The sequence below is a fragment of the Schistocerca gregaria genome, chromosome 3 (genome assembly GCF_023897955.1).
Source record: "Schistocerca gregaria isolate iqSchGreg1 chromosome 3, iqSchGreg1.2, whole genome shotgun sequence".
Taxonomy (NCBI): domain Eukaryota; kingdom Metazoa; phylum Arthropoda; class Insecta; order Orthoptera; family Acrididae; genus Schistocerca; species Schistocerca gregaria.
In genome coordinates, this window is record NC_064922.1 from 211,943,850 (window position 1) to 211,957,675 (window position 13,826).

Sequence of the window (13,826 nt, forward strand, 5' to 3'; positions counted from 1 at the left end):
GAAATTACATCGAAGTAAATTCGACGATTGCGAATAATTTGGCTTCAGCTATTAGGTATAGGTGCACCACCTATTGGTGACATACCAAAAATTTATTCCGGATCGGCACTCGAAATCGGATTCCCTGCTTATTGCGAGCAGTAGATGTATATGCAGACAGTGTGGTATATGGAAGTTTGGGTCGATCGGGGAGGCGTGCACTGATAGCCTAATGGTTAAGCCGACCGCTCGCGATTAGCGAGAAGTCCAGGTTCGAGTCTCAGTCCGGCACAAATTTTCATATTTCACCAATAGGGAGCACATCTGTGTATAACACAGCTGAAGCCAACTTGTTAGCGTACAGTGAATTTATTTCGAAGTAATTTCGGACGGCTGTCTTTCGTCAGCAATGTGTGTTCATCCAGATATGAAAATAAACGAGGTAACGCGCGTTTCACAACAATTCTCCCCAAATGTGACGCCGTTTTGACGTCATACATAATATCGCCGACCGCATGATTAGCTATCGACTTTAGTTAGCATTCGATACGGGCCTCTCACGAGATTTCATGCTCGCGTTCCGGAGGTTTACAGAAGCACGTCATTCTTGGAACGATTTATTATAATTATTGCTTTTATAAGATGCCACGTAATGATTTATCGACGGTTAATGCCTTCATATAAAATGCTCTCTTAGGAGTGAGTTATTGTCGTCAATAATTTACCAATTAAGAATGAAACACATTTGTTTTATAATTCGAGGTATGCCGTCTCATTGTGACGGAGAATTGAAAATTTATCATAAACGCATCACCATTATCATTAAATGTCACTTAATAACGCATCAACAATACAAGCCTTCCAGACAGAATATCATTACTGAGACCGGAATTAAACATCATATGGTTAAGTTCAAATGTTCAAATGTGTGCGAAATCGTATGGGACTCAACTGCTAAGGTCATTAGTCCCTGAGCTTACACACTACCTAACCCAAATTATCCTAAGGACAAACACACACACCCATGCCCGAGGGAGGACTCGAACCTCCGCCGGGACCAGCCGCTCAGTCCGTGAGTGCAGTGCCTCAGACCGCTCGGGTAATCCCGCGCGTCCATGGTTATGCATTAGCGTAATAAACACCGTTGTCGTTTCTGGAGTCGAAAATTGTTGGTTCGCGTCCCGTTACATTTAATTTTTTTTCATGTTAGCGCTGTCAACGCGTTCTGTTATTTTCTTATGAATATAGTACAAGTATGTTCTGCAATACAAGATGTTATTAACTTTCAGTCTGATCTGGGAACGAAGGATGAAATAAATATTTAGCCATTTCCAAGCATGTGGTTAGGCAGGAACCTAAAAGATCAGATTAAGCTGCTGCGACCGAAACAAGCAGCAATAAAATTCATACTCTTCCTTCTCACGAATAATTGGCTCTTTATTTCCGTACTTGTGCCGTCTCCGAGTGTGTGGTCAGGCGGGAACCTCGAAGTACAGCTTTAAATAGCGCGACTAAAACGAGCTGCAATAAAATTCGTATTTCTTCTTCTCACAAATTATTCTCTTTTTATTTCCGAATACGTAGCGACTACCGAGTGTTTGGGGAGGAACCTAAGAGCGCAGCTGAAATTGCTGCGAGTTAATCGAGGAGTAATAACATGCATAGTCTTCCCTGTCACAAAGTCGATAGGCGATCATGCGGTCGTCGATATTCCGCGTTATGTCAAAATGACGTCACGCTTACGGGAATTATTGTGAAACGAGGATTACCCAAGTAAACAACATCAACTGAGATGTCTGAACAATAAACGCGCTGTGTAATCTCTTCTTATAAATAGAATATTAATGGCATCACCCCTAGCTAATTTGTGGTTGTGCTGAAACGTTAATAATTTAAACATCCAAGCATGTGGTACACTTCACACCGATGTGACGTTTTTCGCATGCCGCCTTCATGCCGCTGTAAGATTAATGAACCGCGGTGCGCTTACAGTTCAGTAAGAGGATGAAAGCACTATTCCATACTTTAACGAGAGTTCACAATGCCATGGAAACTACCCTCTGCTTGTTTTCACTGACGACTGACTACTTATTTAGACTATTCAATCAGTTGATTGCTTCCTGATGAACAGTGTGATATAATTTACACTAACAGAATACCGAGAATAAGCAATGTAATAGTAAAAAGAAATATCGCTCTCGATGATTATTGAGTGGAACCAGTTCAACGATTGGGTTATAATGAAATCTAGACCTTTCGCTGCTTACAGGTGTAGATAAGTCCCTGCAGTCGCACTATCGTCTGGTCAGAGGGTTAGCTGCCCTCTGCAATAAAAAACTGAGCCAACAGCTCAGCACTGAACTTGAACGGGTGTCCTGGAACATCCGCACCAAACAAATGCAACGAACAACACCGAACAGAAAAAAAGTCCGATAGAGGCGTCTGCCATGTAAGCAGGAGATCGCGGATTCGACTCCTGATCAGGGCACACATTTTTCAGCTGTCTCCGTTGATATTTATCAACGCCTGTAAGCAGCGAAAGGTCTACATTTCATTATAACTTCATTCTTCGGGAGCCGCAAGATCACCAATGATATCTGTACAGATGTCAGCTTCAGACAGTTCAACGATAGTTCTCAGACGAATATAGTATTTCCTTTCACCACCTCTAAGACAAGTACGGTACTTACGCGATTCCTTGCCAGCCATCTGCTTAGCTCGGTCTCAATAGCGACGAACCACAGTACGGTAGTTGTATCGCGGGGCACGACAACACAAGTGATCAATTCCGCCTAAGTGAGAACAGAGGGAAGCGTGCACATACACTGCATAATCAGTATGCATAAACTGCAGACAGACATCCGCAGATGACAGTCATGGCGCCGAGAACAATGTAGTGGACAAAGAAAAGCCAAGGGCAAGCTTAACACGGCAGTCCGGTGAAGGACATCAATTTCACGAATGCAAATGTGGGAAAGTTCGATCAGCAGTCCGACCTCTGAATCAGCTTCCTGTTATTATGTGCACAGTGGTGTGCGACAAGTGAATAAGCGGTGAGTCAACTACGAAAGATCTCAGAAAAATTGCAGCCCAGTCACGAAAAACATAACTGTTTATCTTATCCGACGTTTCTTGCCTTCAAGTAAACAAAAATCATGTCCAAAGTCGGTCCAGTATCGACAATATTATAAATGATTCTTAACAAACAACGTAACTTTTAATGCAAGGAAAAAACCAGCAGACATCTTATGTGATTCGAAAGTAACGACAATGATTAGCAGAATCCTCAGACATATGAATCTAGACATGAAAGAGAAGTTGTGAAGAGTGTGAGACACGGCAGTAGCCTATCCCTGACGTTATTGTCCTTACAATGAGCAAGTAGTAAATGAAACCAAAGAGAAATTGAAAACGTAGTATAGGTTCAGGGAGAACAAATAAAAACTTTATGGTTTCCCGATGACACTGTAATTCGTTCATAGGCTACAAAGGACTTGCAAGAGCACCTGAACGGAATGGATGTTGTCTTGGAAAGAGATTCTCGTAAGATGGAAAATTTGGAAAAGAGGCCAAACTTCTGAGGTCATCGGTCCCTAACCTTATGCACTACTTAATGGAACTGAAACTAATTTACGCTAAGGACAACACACACACCCATGTCCGAGGGAGGACTCGAACCTCCGGCGGGGAGAGCAGGGCGGGCCGTGACAAGACGCCTCGAACCGCGCGGCTACCTCGCGCGGCTCTGGTAAGATGAAAATCACCAAAAGTAAAACAATGGTAACGTACTGTAGTCTAATTAAATCATCAGATTCCAACGGAATGCCGGTCGCTGTGGGCGAGCGGTTCTAGGCGCTCCAGTCCGAAACCACGCGGCTGCTATGGTCGCACGTTCGAATCCTGCCTCGGGTATGGATGTTTGTGATGTCCTTAGGTTAGGTTTACGTAGTTTTAAGTCTAAGGGACTGATGACCTCAGATGTTAACTCCCATAGTGCTGAGAGCCATTTGAACCATTTTTTTGTAAACGGTATAAGATCGGGAAATGAGACACTATACGTAGTCGATGAGTTTTGTATTTTTTGTCAATAAAATAACTGACGATGTCTTAATATGAGAGGATATAAAATGAAGACTGAAAACAGCAAGAAACGAATTTCTGAAAAAGATAAATTTGTTAACAACGAATACAAATTTAAATGTTATTAAGTCTTTTCTGAAGGTATTTGTCTGTTATGTAGCTTTTTACGGTAGCGAAATGTGGACGATCAACATTTCAGAGCCGCGCGGCGTAGCCGTGGCCTCTGAAGCGTATTTTTACGGTTCGTGCAGCTGACCCGTCGGAGGTTCGAGTCCTCCCTCGGTTCGGGTGAAGCGTCCCCAATTTTTGGTACTTCGATGGAAAATATTCAGCAATGAGTTGCTGTAGCTGAATACGACATGGCTGAAGAAACTTGTGGACTTTCTGTTCCCGAAATGAGACCCTTATCGAGGCTAGAGATAGTGTTACTCGGTATTCGTGTGATGTCTCCAGGCGGGTGACAAACTTTTTGCGCAGGTCGCACCAGTGTTTTAGAAGGGTAGCAGGAGTAATCCATCTAACTACAGACCTATATCATTGACGTCGGTTTGCAGTAGGGTTTTGGAACATATACTGTATTCAAACATTATGAATCACCTCGAAAGGAACGATCTATTGATACGTAATCTGCATGGTTTCAGAAAACATCGTTTTCTTGTGCAACGCAGCTACCTCCTTATTCGCACGAAGTAATGGCCGCTATCGACAGGGGATCTCAGGTTGATTCTGTATTTCTGGATTTCCGGAAAGCTTTTGACACCGTTCCTTAAGCTAAAGGCCTACGGGGTATCGTCTCAGTTGTTTTGGATTCGTGATTCCTGTCAGGAAGGTCGCAGTTCGTAGCAATAGATGGCAAATCATCGAGTAAAAGTGATATCAGCTGTTCCCCAGGGAAGCATCCTGCGACCTCTGCTTTTCCTGATCTATATAAATGACCTGGGTGACAATCTGAGCAGTTCTCTTAGGTAGTTCGCAGATGATGCTGTAATTTACCGTCTAGTAAGGTCATCCAAAGACCAGTATCAGTTGCAAAGCGATTTAGAAAAGATTGCTGTATGGTGTGGCAGGTGGCAGTTGACGCTAAATAACGAAAAGTGTGAGGTGATCCACATGAGTTCCAAAAGAAATCCGTTGGAATTCGATTACTCGATAAATAGTACAATTCTCAAGGCTGTCAATTCAACTAAGTACCTGGGTGTTAAAATTACGAACAACTTCAGTTGGAAAGACCACATAGATAATATTGTGGGGAAGGCGTGCCAAAGGTTGCGTTTCATTGGCAGGACACTTAGAAGATGCAACAAGTCCACTAAAGAGACAGCTTACACTACACTCGTTCGTCCTCTGTTAGAATATTGCTGCGCGGTGTGGGATCCTTACCAGGTGGGATTGACGGAGGACATCGAAAGGGTGCAAAAAAGGGCAGCTCGTTTTGTATTATCACGTAATAGGGTAGAGAGTGTGGCAGATATGACACGCGAGTTGGGATGTAACTCATTAAAGCAAAGACGTTTTTCGTCGAGGCGAGATCTATTTACGGAATTTCAGTCACCAACTTTCTCTTCCGAATACGAAAATATTTTGTTGAGCCCAACCTACATAGGTAGGAATGATCATCAAAATAAAATAAGAGAAATCAGAGCTCGAACAGAAAGGTTTAGGGGTTTGTTTTTCCCGTGCGCTGTTCAGGAGTGGAATGGTAGGGAGATGGTATGATTGTGGTTCGATGAACCCTCTGCCAAGTCCTTAAATGTGAATTGCAGAGTAGTCATGTAGATGTAGATGTTCATTGGCGACGAAGGCTGGATTTTGCACGCCAGTGCCTCAGCTCGACGTCCACTGAGTTGCGACAGGTGGCCTTTTGAGATGAATCACGTTTCATGTTCCATCGGACAGATGACTGTTAGCGAGTAGGGCGTGAAATCTCTGAATGCAAACAAGGAGGAAGCGTTGTGATCTGTGGGGCATTCTGTAGGTGATCTCATCATTCTGGAACACACAGTGGACAACAACCACCTTCAGAACCATCTCCACCCCTACATGCATTTTGTTTTTCCTCGGCAGGATGGCATCTACCAGCAGAACAATTCAACTTGTCACATAGCTCGCAGTGTCCGTGCGTGGTTCTAGAATCACAAGGACGAATTTACCGTACTCCCCTGGTCTCTAAACTCCCCGGAATCAAATCCAGTCGGAATCTGTGGTGTCACCGCCATCACCCCAAGGGTCCTCAACCAAGAATCCTACTGCAGCCTGGCCACGGCAGTACAAACACTATGGCTCCACATCCCCGTCTGTACGTTCCAGAACATCAATGACTCTCATCCCGCTCGTGTCTCAGCTGCAGAAGGTAGTTATTCAGATCTTTGATAGGTGATCTTATAAGTGTGACTGGACAATGTATAAGTACGCGAATAAGGTCTTTGATCACTTTGATAACTGCTTTCAGTGTCTTCAGATCCCGGCGGAGGTTCGAGTCCTCTCTCGGGCATGGGTGTGTGTGTGTTTGTGCCATAAGATTTCACACACATTTTGTCTTCACAGTTTCTGACTGTAGGTTAATACAAGCTCAGCTCAAAAAATTCCGGAACATTCGTAATTTCGCGCCAATAGTGTGTTGGAGACAAATGCGGTTGCCATACCTACAGCTACCCGTGCTTAAGGGGAGACGGAAGGCAAGTGGGGTTCAAAAATTCGATTTTTAAATTTTAGCGTATTTGAAATGCCTCGTCTTTCCTGCGTGAAACTGTTTTCGTTTTATATAAACACGACAATTTTTTCGTGAGATATGATGATTTTCCTGACGCACTGTGCAATCTGGGGACGGTGGCAGCAAGGCTTATGACTGTATATGTGCAGGGTCCTAATGTCACAATTTCTAAATTAGAGTGCATTGGGCATCTCCCGAAGAGAGTGGGGTCAGGCTTGAGAAGATTATTGAAAGAAAAGTAAAAAATAGTATTGGAAGATGGTAAGAAGATAGGTCGTAAAGGTCGCCTGACAAATGTTGAAATAAACAGATTACAGAATTATTGTGGCTTGGCCATAAGAAGAAATGTAGGGAATTTAGAAAACACGCAAAAAGCTGCATCGGCTATCTTTTTCCATAAGCTTTCCTCAAATAAAAATCCAGTGCACGGTCTTTGCCCGAATGATACAGGAGAAGTGCCAGATATGACCAGAAACATTCTTTACCTGCATCAGTACTGAATGAAATTAAACCCATATTTAGAGACCATTGTAAAGATACCTTGTTGAAGAAATGTCTTCATGGGAAAATGTCTTCATGGGAAAACCCAAAATTTAAATGAATGTGTGAATTTTGTCATTTGGAACCGGTTACCGAAAACTGTGTTTCTTCACCTAACAACCCTCAAATTTGGTGTTTATAATGCTATTTTATGCTTCAATGTAAATGTCGTGTGACTAGGGCCTCCCGTCGGGTAGACCGTTCGCCTGGTGCAAGTCTTTCGATTTGACGCCACTTCGGCGACTTGCGCGTCGATGTGGATGAGATGATGATGATTATGACAACACAACACCCAGTCCCTGAGCGGAAAAAATCTCCGACCTAGCCGGGGGTCGAACCCGGGCCCTTAGGATTGACATTCTGTCACGCTGACCACTTTTTTTTTTAATCAAAATTTAGGCAGTTGCGGGGATCGAACCCGGGACCAAAGACGTTTTGATTATGAATCAAAGACGCTACCCCTTTTGTTTAATTTTTTAAGTGCTCTACCATCCTTTTTTGTTTTTTAATTTTTTAATTTTTTTTGTTTTTCCGCTTTTTTGTTTTTTATGTATTTTTTATTTTTTATTTTTATTTTTTTAATTTTTTTATTCTTTTGTTTTAGTAATTTCCCTTAAAAAGCCCCTTAGGAAAATGGAACTAAAAATCCCTAAGTGCCACCGCCACTTTTCATCCTATAACAAAAAATCTGATCCACTTCAGGCGTTGACTCCTGAGTAATCCCATCCCAGAGAGCTGCCTATATATCAGGGGAAATATGGGAAACCAAGGTTAGGTCTATCCTTTGCCACTCTTTTTTTTTTTTTTTTTTACATGATTACATTTAGGGAACGTGTACAAATGAGAATTCTAGTAACTAAGTGTTACAAGTAAGTGTTACAACAACAAAGGTGGCATAAAAGAGTTATCCAGAAATAAAAACATAAATCACTGATGTAATTCCAACTAAAAGGTTCTTCAATAATGTAACTGGTTCCACTTGGAGCCTCGTCATCGTTATCTGATATCTCCAAATGCGCCTTTGAAGGGCATCTGCAACGGAGGCATTCAGCGTCGCTAGTGCCTCAAGGGAAACAGCATCCTTGCAGCAGCTTGTCTCTTCCTTCGCTCATGACTGACAAGGCAGAACGTTCAGCCGTTTGTGTGATGCGGCACAGAACATTAACCGCAGCTCGGCACTCCCCAGCTGAGTGGGGGGTTAACGAAAACGCTGCGTAAATAATTTGCGAAGAGCGTACGGTATTTCGGTGTGCGTTCGAGGGCATTGTGAGCATTTTGCAGGAACCACCAGTAATCAAGCTGCTCTTTCTCTCCGTCGCTAAAGATATAGGCGACGGTAAGTCCTTTGAACCATCTAAGAGCATGATATTTTGCAGCCGGAAAGTAAGTTCCATCGGGACAGAGTAGGGTCTGAGGGTCAATCATATCAGGTGTCACCCGGAGGTAACAAGCCAATATCTTCTGTGTTAGTCGCCAAACTCCGGACGATGATGCGCAAGTAAAACGATGTTCATCAGTATCCAAAAGATGACAATCTGGGCAATAAGGGGAGTCTGCCAGTCCAATAGTGTGAAGTCGATGTAGTGTGGAATATTTTTTGTTGGCGATCTGATACCACTTCGAACGCACCGTGGAGGACAGAAAGTTGTGGTGCATCGTTTTCCACACTCTTGGCCAGTGAACCGTAGGGTACTTGTTTTCCACCACGTTATGGGGAACAGCACGCAGAAGGTTGGTATAAAAATCTTTCGCCTTTGGTGGATGCGTGGCGGAGAGGTTCGAGCTGACATAGCTGTAATCAAGAATGAAGTTCGACACATGGGAGAGCTGTGGTGCGACGTGCGCAACCGACACCGGCGGGACGTTAGAGACTGGCATCAGAACCTGTAGTAAACGACCCGTGAGAGAGGTATATTGACTTTTCCATTGTTTACTCATGTTGCTCATGTAAAGGGCAGCTGCTGTCGCCCTGACGTTGACCAATCGCAGCCCTCCTTTGTGCACTGGGAGGGTAAAAGCGTCGTATCGTACTTTGAAGATATGACCTGCGGAAACGTAGTAACTGAAGGCCGCCTGAAACCGGCGACCTATCTGCATCGGTAGTGGGAGGAATTGTGCCACGTGGTTGAGTTTTGATGCCACATAGAGATTCAGGTATTCAAGACGTTGTAGCTGATTCAAGTCCCGGAGCAGGTTCTGTCGCACCATTGCGCGTATGATCTGTAATAACCGTCGGTAGTTTGCTGCAGCTGTTTTACGTACATCTTTCTTGAACGTGATTCCCAAATATCGCAGATCAGAAACTGGTGGGAGGGGAGCGAGGGCTTCCGGTCCGAGACCACGCCCAATATCCAACGCCGCCGACTTGTTGATGTTCAGAAGACTGCCTGCGGCCTGTCCGTATCGCTCAATCCAGGTTAGTACGCTTTGAACTTCGTCATTGGAACGAACCAGCAGTAGCAGGTCGTCAGCGTATGTCCTATAGCGAAAGGTGACATCCCGCAGCGTGATGCCAGATAGGCGGTGGTTAAGGCCCCCTAGGAGTGGCTCGAGTGCGATGGCATAAAGGTAGGTAGAAAGGGGACAACCCTGTCGTAGAGACCTCTTAATGGGTACTGGTCCTACCGTCCTTCCATTGACCTGGACGTGTGAGCTGGCTGCGGTCCAAAGACGCCGTAGGGTGTCGATGAGGCCCGGGGGAAATCCCATACAGTCCATCACTCGTAGGAGGAAGTTGTGGTGCACTCTATCAAAGGCGCGGTTGAAATCTACGGAGACGATCGCCGCTCTCAGACGGCACGCAGAAGCGATTGCTATTAAGTCCCTGCAGTCACCGGTGGCCATATGTATGTTGGCTTCTCCCCCCTGTGACGTCTGTTCTGGAGCGAGGATCATCGGCAAAGTCGTCTTAATACGGCTCGCCATTATCCTGGTGAAAATCTTGTAATCGGCGTTCAGAATTGTAAGCGGCCGATAGTCGTTAATCGATAGCCCTCCACCTGGCTTGTGTACCGGTATGAGAAGACCTTCTACAAACGCTGGCGGCACAACACAGTCTGGAGACATAAGTTCGCGGAACATTATAACCCAGCGAGGCATCATGATGTCACGGAAAGTCCGGTAGAATTCGATGGGCAATCCATCAGGTCCAGGAGACTTATTGGCCGCACCTTTGTCCACGGCGTCTTCGACTTCTTCGAGTGAGATTTCCTCTGTTAATGCATTCACGGTAGCCTCGTCGATAGTACGTGTTACCTGCTGTAACACTTCAGTAGTGGCCTCGTCATCGACGATTCTTTCCTTGTAAAGATGGCGAAAATGATCCTCCACCGCCTTTACTATGGTTGCTTGGGTCGTACATAAGCGACCGTCGTGTTTCCTGAGTTGTGTGAGTAAATGTCGGCGTTGTCGGCGCTTATCCGCCACAACGTGGTGCATAGTGGGTTCCTCTGCAAACGTTCGATCGTGCCGTCGCGAGCGGACGACTGCAGCTTCTAGTCGGCGCTTCGTCAATGACAGTATGTGCTCCTTGATTCTGCTTTGATCATGTTGTCTCTCCGGGGAAGGGGGTAAGGCGTCGAGGTCCCTGAGTGCCGCGTAGTAAAAATCGAGGGTCTGTCGATGCCACGCAGTTACGTCCTTGCCATATTGCATAAGTGTCCTACGGATTGCTGGTTTGGCACAGAGGAGCCACCACTCCAGGGTCGAGGTGTATCGTGGGTGGCGGCGTTCACAGTCAGCCCACGTTGCTGCAACTTGCCGACGGCAATCCAGGTCCTGGAGATGAGTTATGTTTAGCTTCCAAAAGCCATTGCTGCGCCAGACTTGTTGGGGGCGTAGGTGTATAGTGCAGATATAGGCACTGTGATCAGAATAGGCTTAAGGCCACAGTTCGGCGTCCACCACACCTTGTATGAGATCTTGTGACACATATATGCGGTCGAGTCGGCTGGCCGAATGACTGGTAAGATGAGTGTGGCCAGAGCGGTTACGGTGGACTTTTTCCCACGTGTCGCACAAGTGAAGTTCTTGGATCATCGCACCCAGTTCCGGACAAGGCATGTAATGTGGGATTTGGTTCTTGGGGTGAAGTACGCAATTAAATCGCCGGCAAAGACGCTGTGGTCGTATCGTCCAAGGAAAAGGGGAGCGACATCTGTGGAGTAGAATCTGGCGCGGTCGTGACGTCTTGTGGTACCCGACGGCGAGTAAACATTAATGAATCGGGTGTTGAGTGCCGTAAATGCTATCCCTCGCGCGGAGGGAAGAAACGTGATGTCGGTAACTTCAATACCTTCACGCACTAATATTGCCACTCCGGTATCTGCGGGGCTACCGGGCGTCACATGTGTGGTGTACCCGTAAAAGTGCGGGAGTGCAGTCGTTTTCACTTCTTGTAGGAAAGCAAAGTCAACCCCCATGGCTCGTATGGTTTCTTTCAAAAGTTGGATCTTGACATGAGAACTGATCATGTTGATATTCATTGTCGCCAGGCGGTAAGCCTGGCAACGAGTTGTTTGGGCGAGGTTATCCGTGGTGAAGGTGGAGAGAAGTGAACATCGGAAGTGATGTCACCCCCCGCCGAACGCGGTCCTCCTTGTGCTGCTTACGCTGCATGATCCGGCGGCGCCTCAGCCGGCCGCGGGTCGGGATCTTGTGTCTCGACGTCCTCGGCCCACGAAGCGGGCGCGGATGTCTGATCATGGTCCATAGCCTCGGAATGTTTGATAGTAAGGGACCGGGCGACTTCGCTGCCTGCACTGGTACCTTCCCGCTGCTCACTGTTTCTGTCAATGGGCTGATGGTCGAAAGCTGCATGTTTTTCTGTCTGTTCTGCTAGGTTGGAGTCAGTGGAAACAGCTTCAGCTTCGCGGCTGGCTTCTTGAGTGGTCAGTCGTTCTTCCCCGGCCGAATGCGAACCGCTGTGTTCCGACACGGTCCGACAACGGCGCTTTCGGCGTTTCGGTGATCGCTGTTTCCGTACGTGGCCTTCATTGTCAGAAGACGGTACTGACTCATGCTCCGCCGGAACAAACGCCTCGGTCGCTTCAATAAGGGAATCAATTGCCATCTTACTGGCGTCAATGTCTGTCGCGTTCGGTAGCTCCAGAGTCGTAGTACTATTTTCCACCACTGGCCAGGTCGGCGGATTGTCCGTGGAAAGTGATTCTTGTACCGCTGAAGCGGTCGGCCGTGTCTGTTGTGTGGAGAACGTCGTGAGCGCCGCCGCGTAAGTAACGGGTAGCATAGTCTTCGCCGCTGGTGGTGCAACGTCCTTCGGTGGGAGTTGTGTGATCCGACGCTGGAGGCACTCGGAACGAAGGTGACCTTCCTTACCGCATCCGGAACACGTCTTCGGTTGGCCGTCATAAATAACTATGGCCCGGCATCCACCTATCTGTAGATAGGATGGCGTACTCCATTGAGTACTGGATACGTCTTAAACTGGGTCCATTTTTCAGCCACATGTTCGTGTACCGTGCCGTAGGGGCGGAGCGCCGCTACAACTTCTGCCGCCGGGCGTTCAAATGGGAGTTCGAAGATGCATATAGTCCGCAGTCCCATTGCGGCATGGCCGACCTCGACGTTGCCAACATTGCCATCTGCGTGGCAGAAGCGGAGTTCTCGTTTCATCTCTCGAAGCACATTGTCGCAAGTAGTTTCGTTTATGAGCTTTACATAGACCGTGCTACTGACGATCGAAAAGTGAATGCCGACAATGTCGGCAGCCGGGATCTTGGCTTCCTCTTTTAAAAAAAACGTTCGACTTCGAGCTCCTTTGGCAGGTAAAGTCGTTCCGAAATGTGAATTTCAAGGTTGATCTTCTGTATTGGTTTGCCATGGTCTTGTAGCGCTACGGCGTCACGTTAGTGTCGGCCGAAGAAAGTAAACAAGGCCCGCGGGCCCTCTCTGCCAGCGGAGAGCACACACCGCACGTCCGCTTCGCTCGGCTGCGAGAGCCGCACTGCACTCAGCTACCGGTGGCGGACTTTGCTTCAATGATGGTGCAATTAGAAAACTGAATGTTTTGGAATTATTGGACATAAAATCTAGTGGAAATACTGCAAAATCCTTGGTGCAAACAGATAAAGAGTGAATCCGCAAAACAGATATTGCTAATTTAAAATGCACAAAAGAAACCAGACAGAAAAGAAGGGGGACCAAGAGAAGAAAAGAAGATCAGTATGATTCAGATAACTCTCAATATGGTGCAGGAAAATATTTGTGGTAAGTAATTCTCATCAGTAACTATACTAGAATTGCAATGTTAAACTTAAAATGGATTTTTCTCAAAACTACATTTTTTTACTTTCAGGTACCATTATTTGATAAACTAACCGGGTTAAACTTCAGATTTGGTCAGTTTGAACTGCAGGTGGTAATATGTTATTACAAGTAAATTGAGAACCACCAAACAATCAGAAACTGTTTAATAACAATTAATGGAAAAAAAATTTACTATTGAAAGTATATATTTTTTCCTTCAAAACCATAAGAGGTATTTTGTTCAATTTAC

At 45.8% G+C, this 13,826-nt stretch overlaps 1 protein-coding gene across 4 annotated transcripts in view; it reads right to left on the reverse strand.

Moving 5' to 3' along the window:
* LOC126356312 (uncharacterized) overlaps positions 1–13,826 on the reverse strand; it is a 769,127-nt gene that overhangs the window by 579,760 nt on the left and 175,541 nt on the right. Inside the window, exon 1 of one of the 4 annotated variants that reach the window (XM_050007274.1) lies at positions 2,670–2,744. The exons of the other annotated variants lie outside the window; for them this stretch is intronic. Within the exon in view, the coding sequence (XP_049863231.1) occupies positions 2,670–2,688 (19 nt within the window). The 5' untranslated portion in view covers positions 2,689–2,744. Of the gene's footprint in view, positions 1–2,669; positions 2,745–13,826 lie in introns of those variants that run through there. 4 annotated transcript variants of the gene reach the window in all.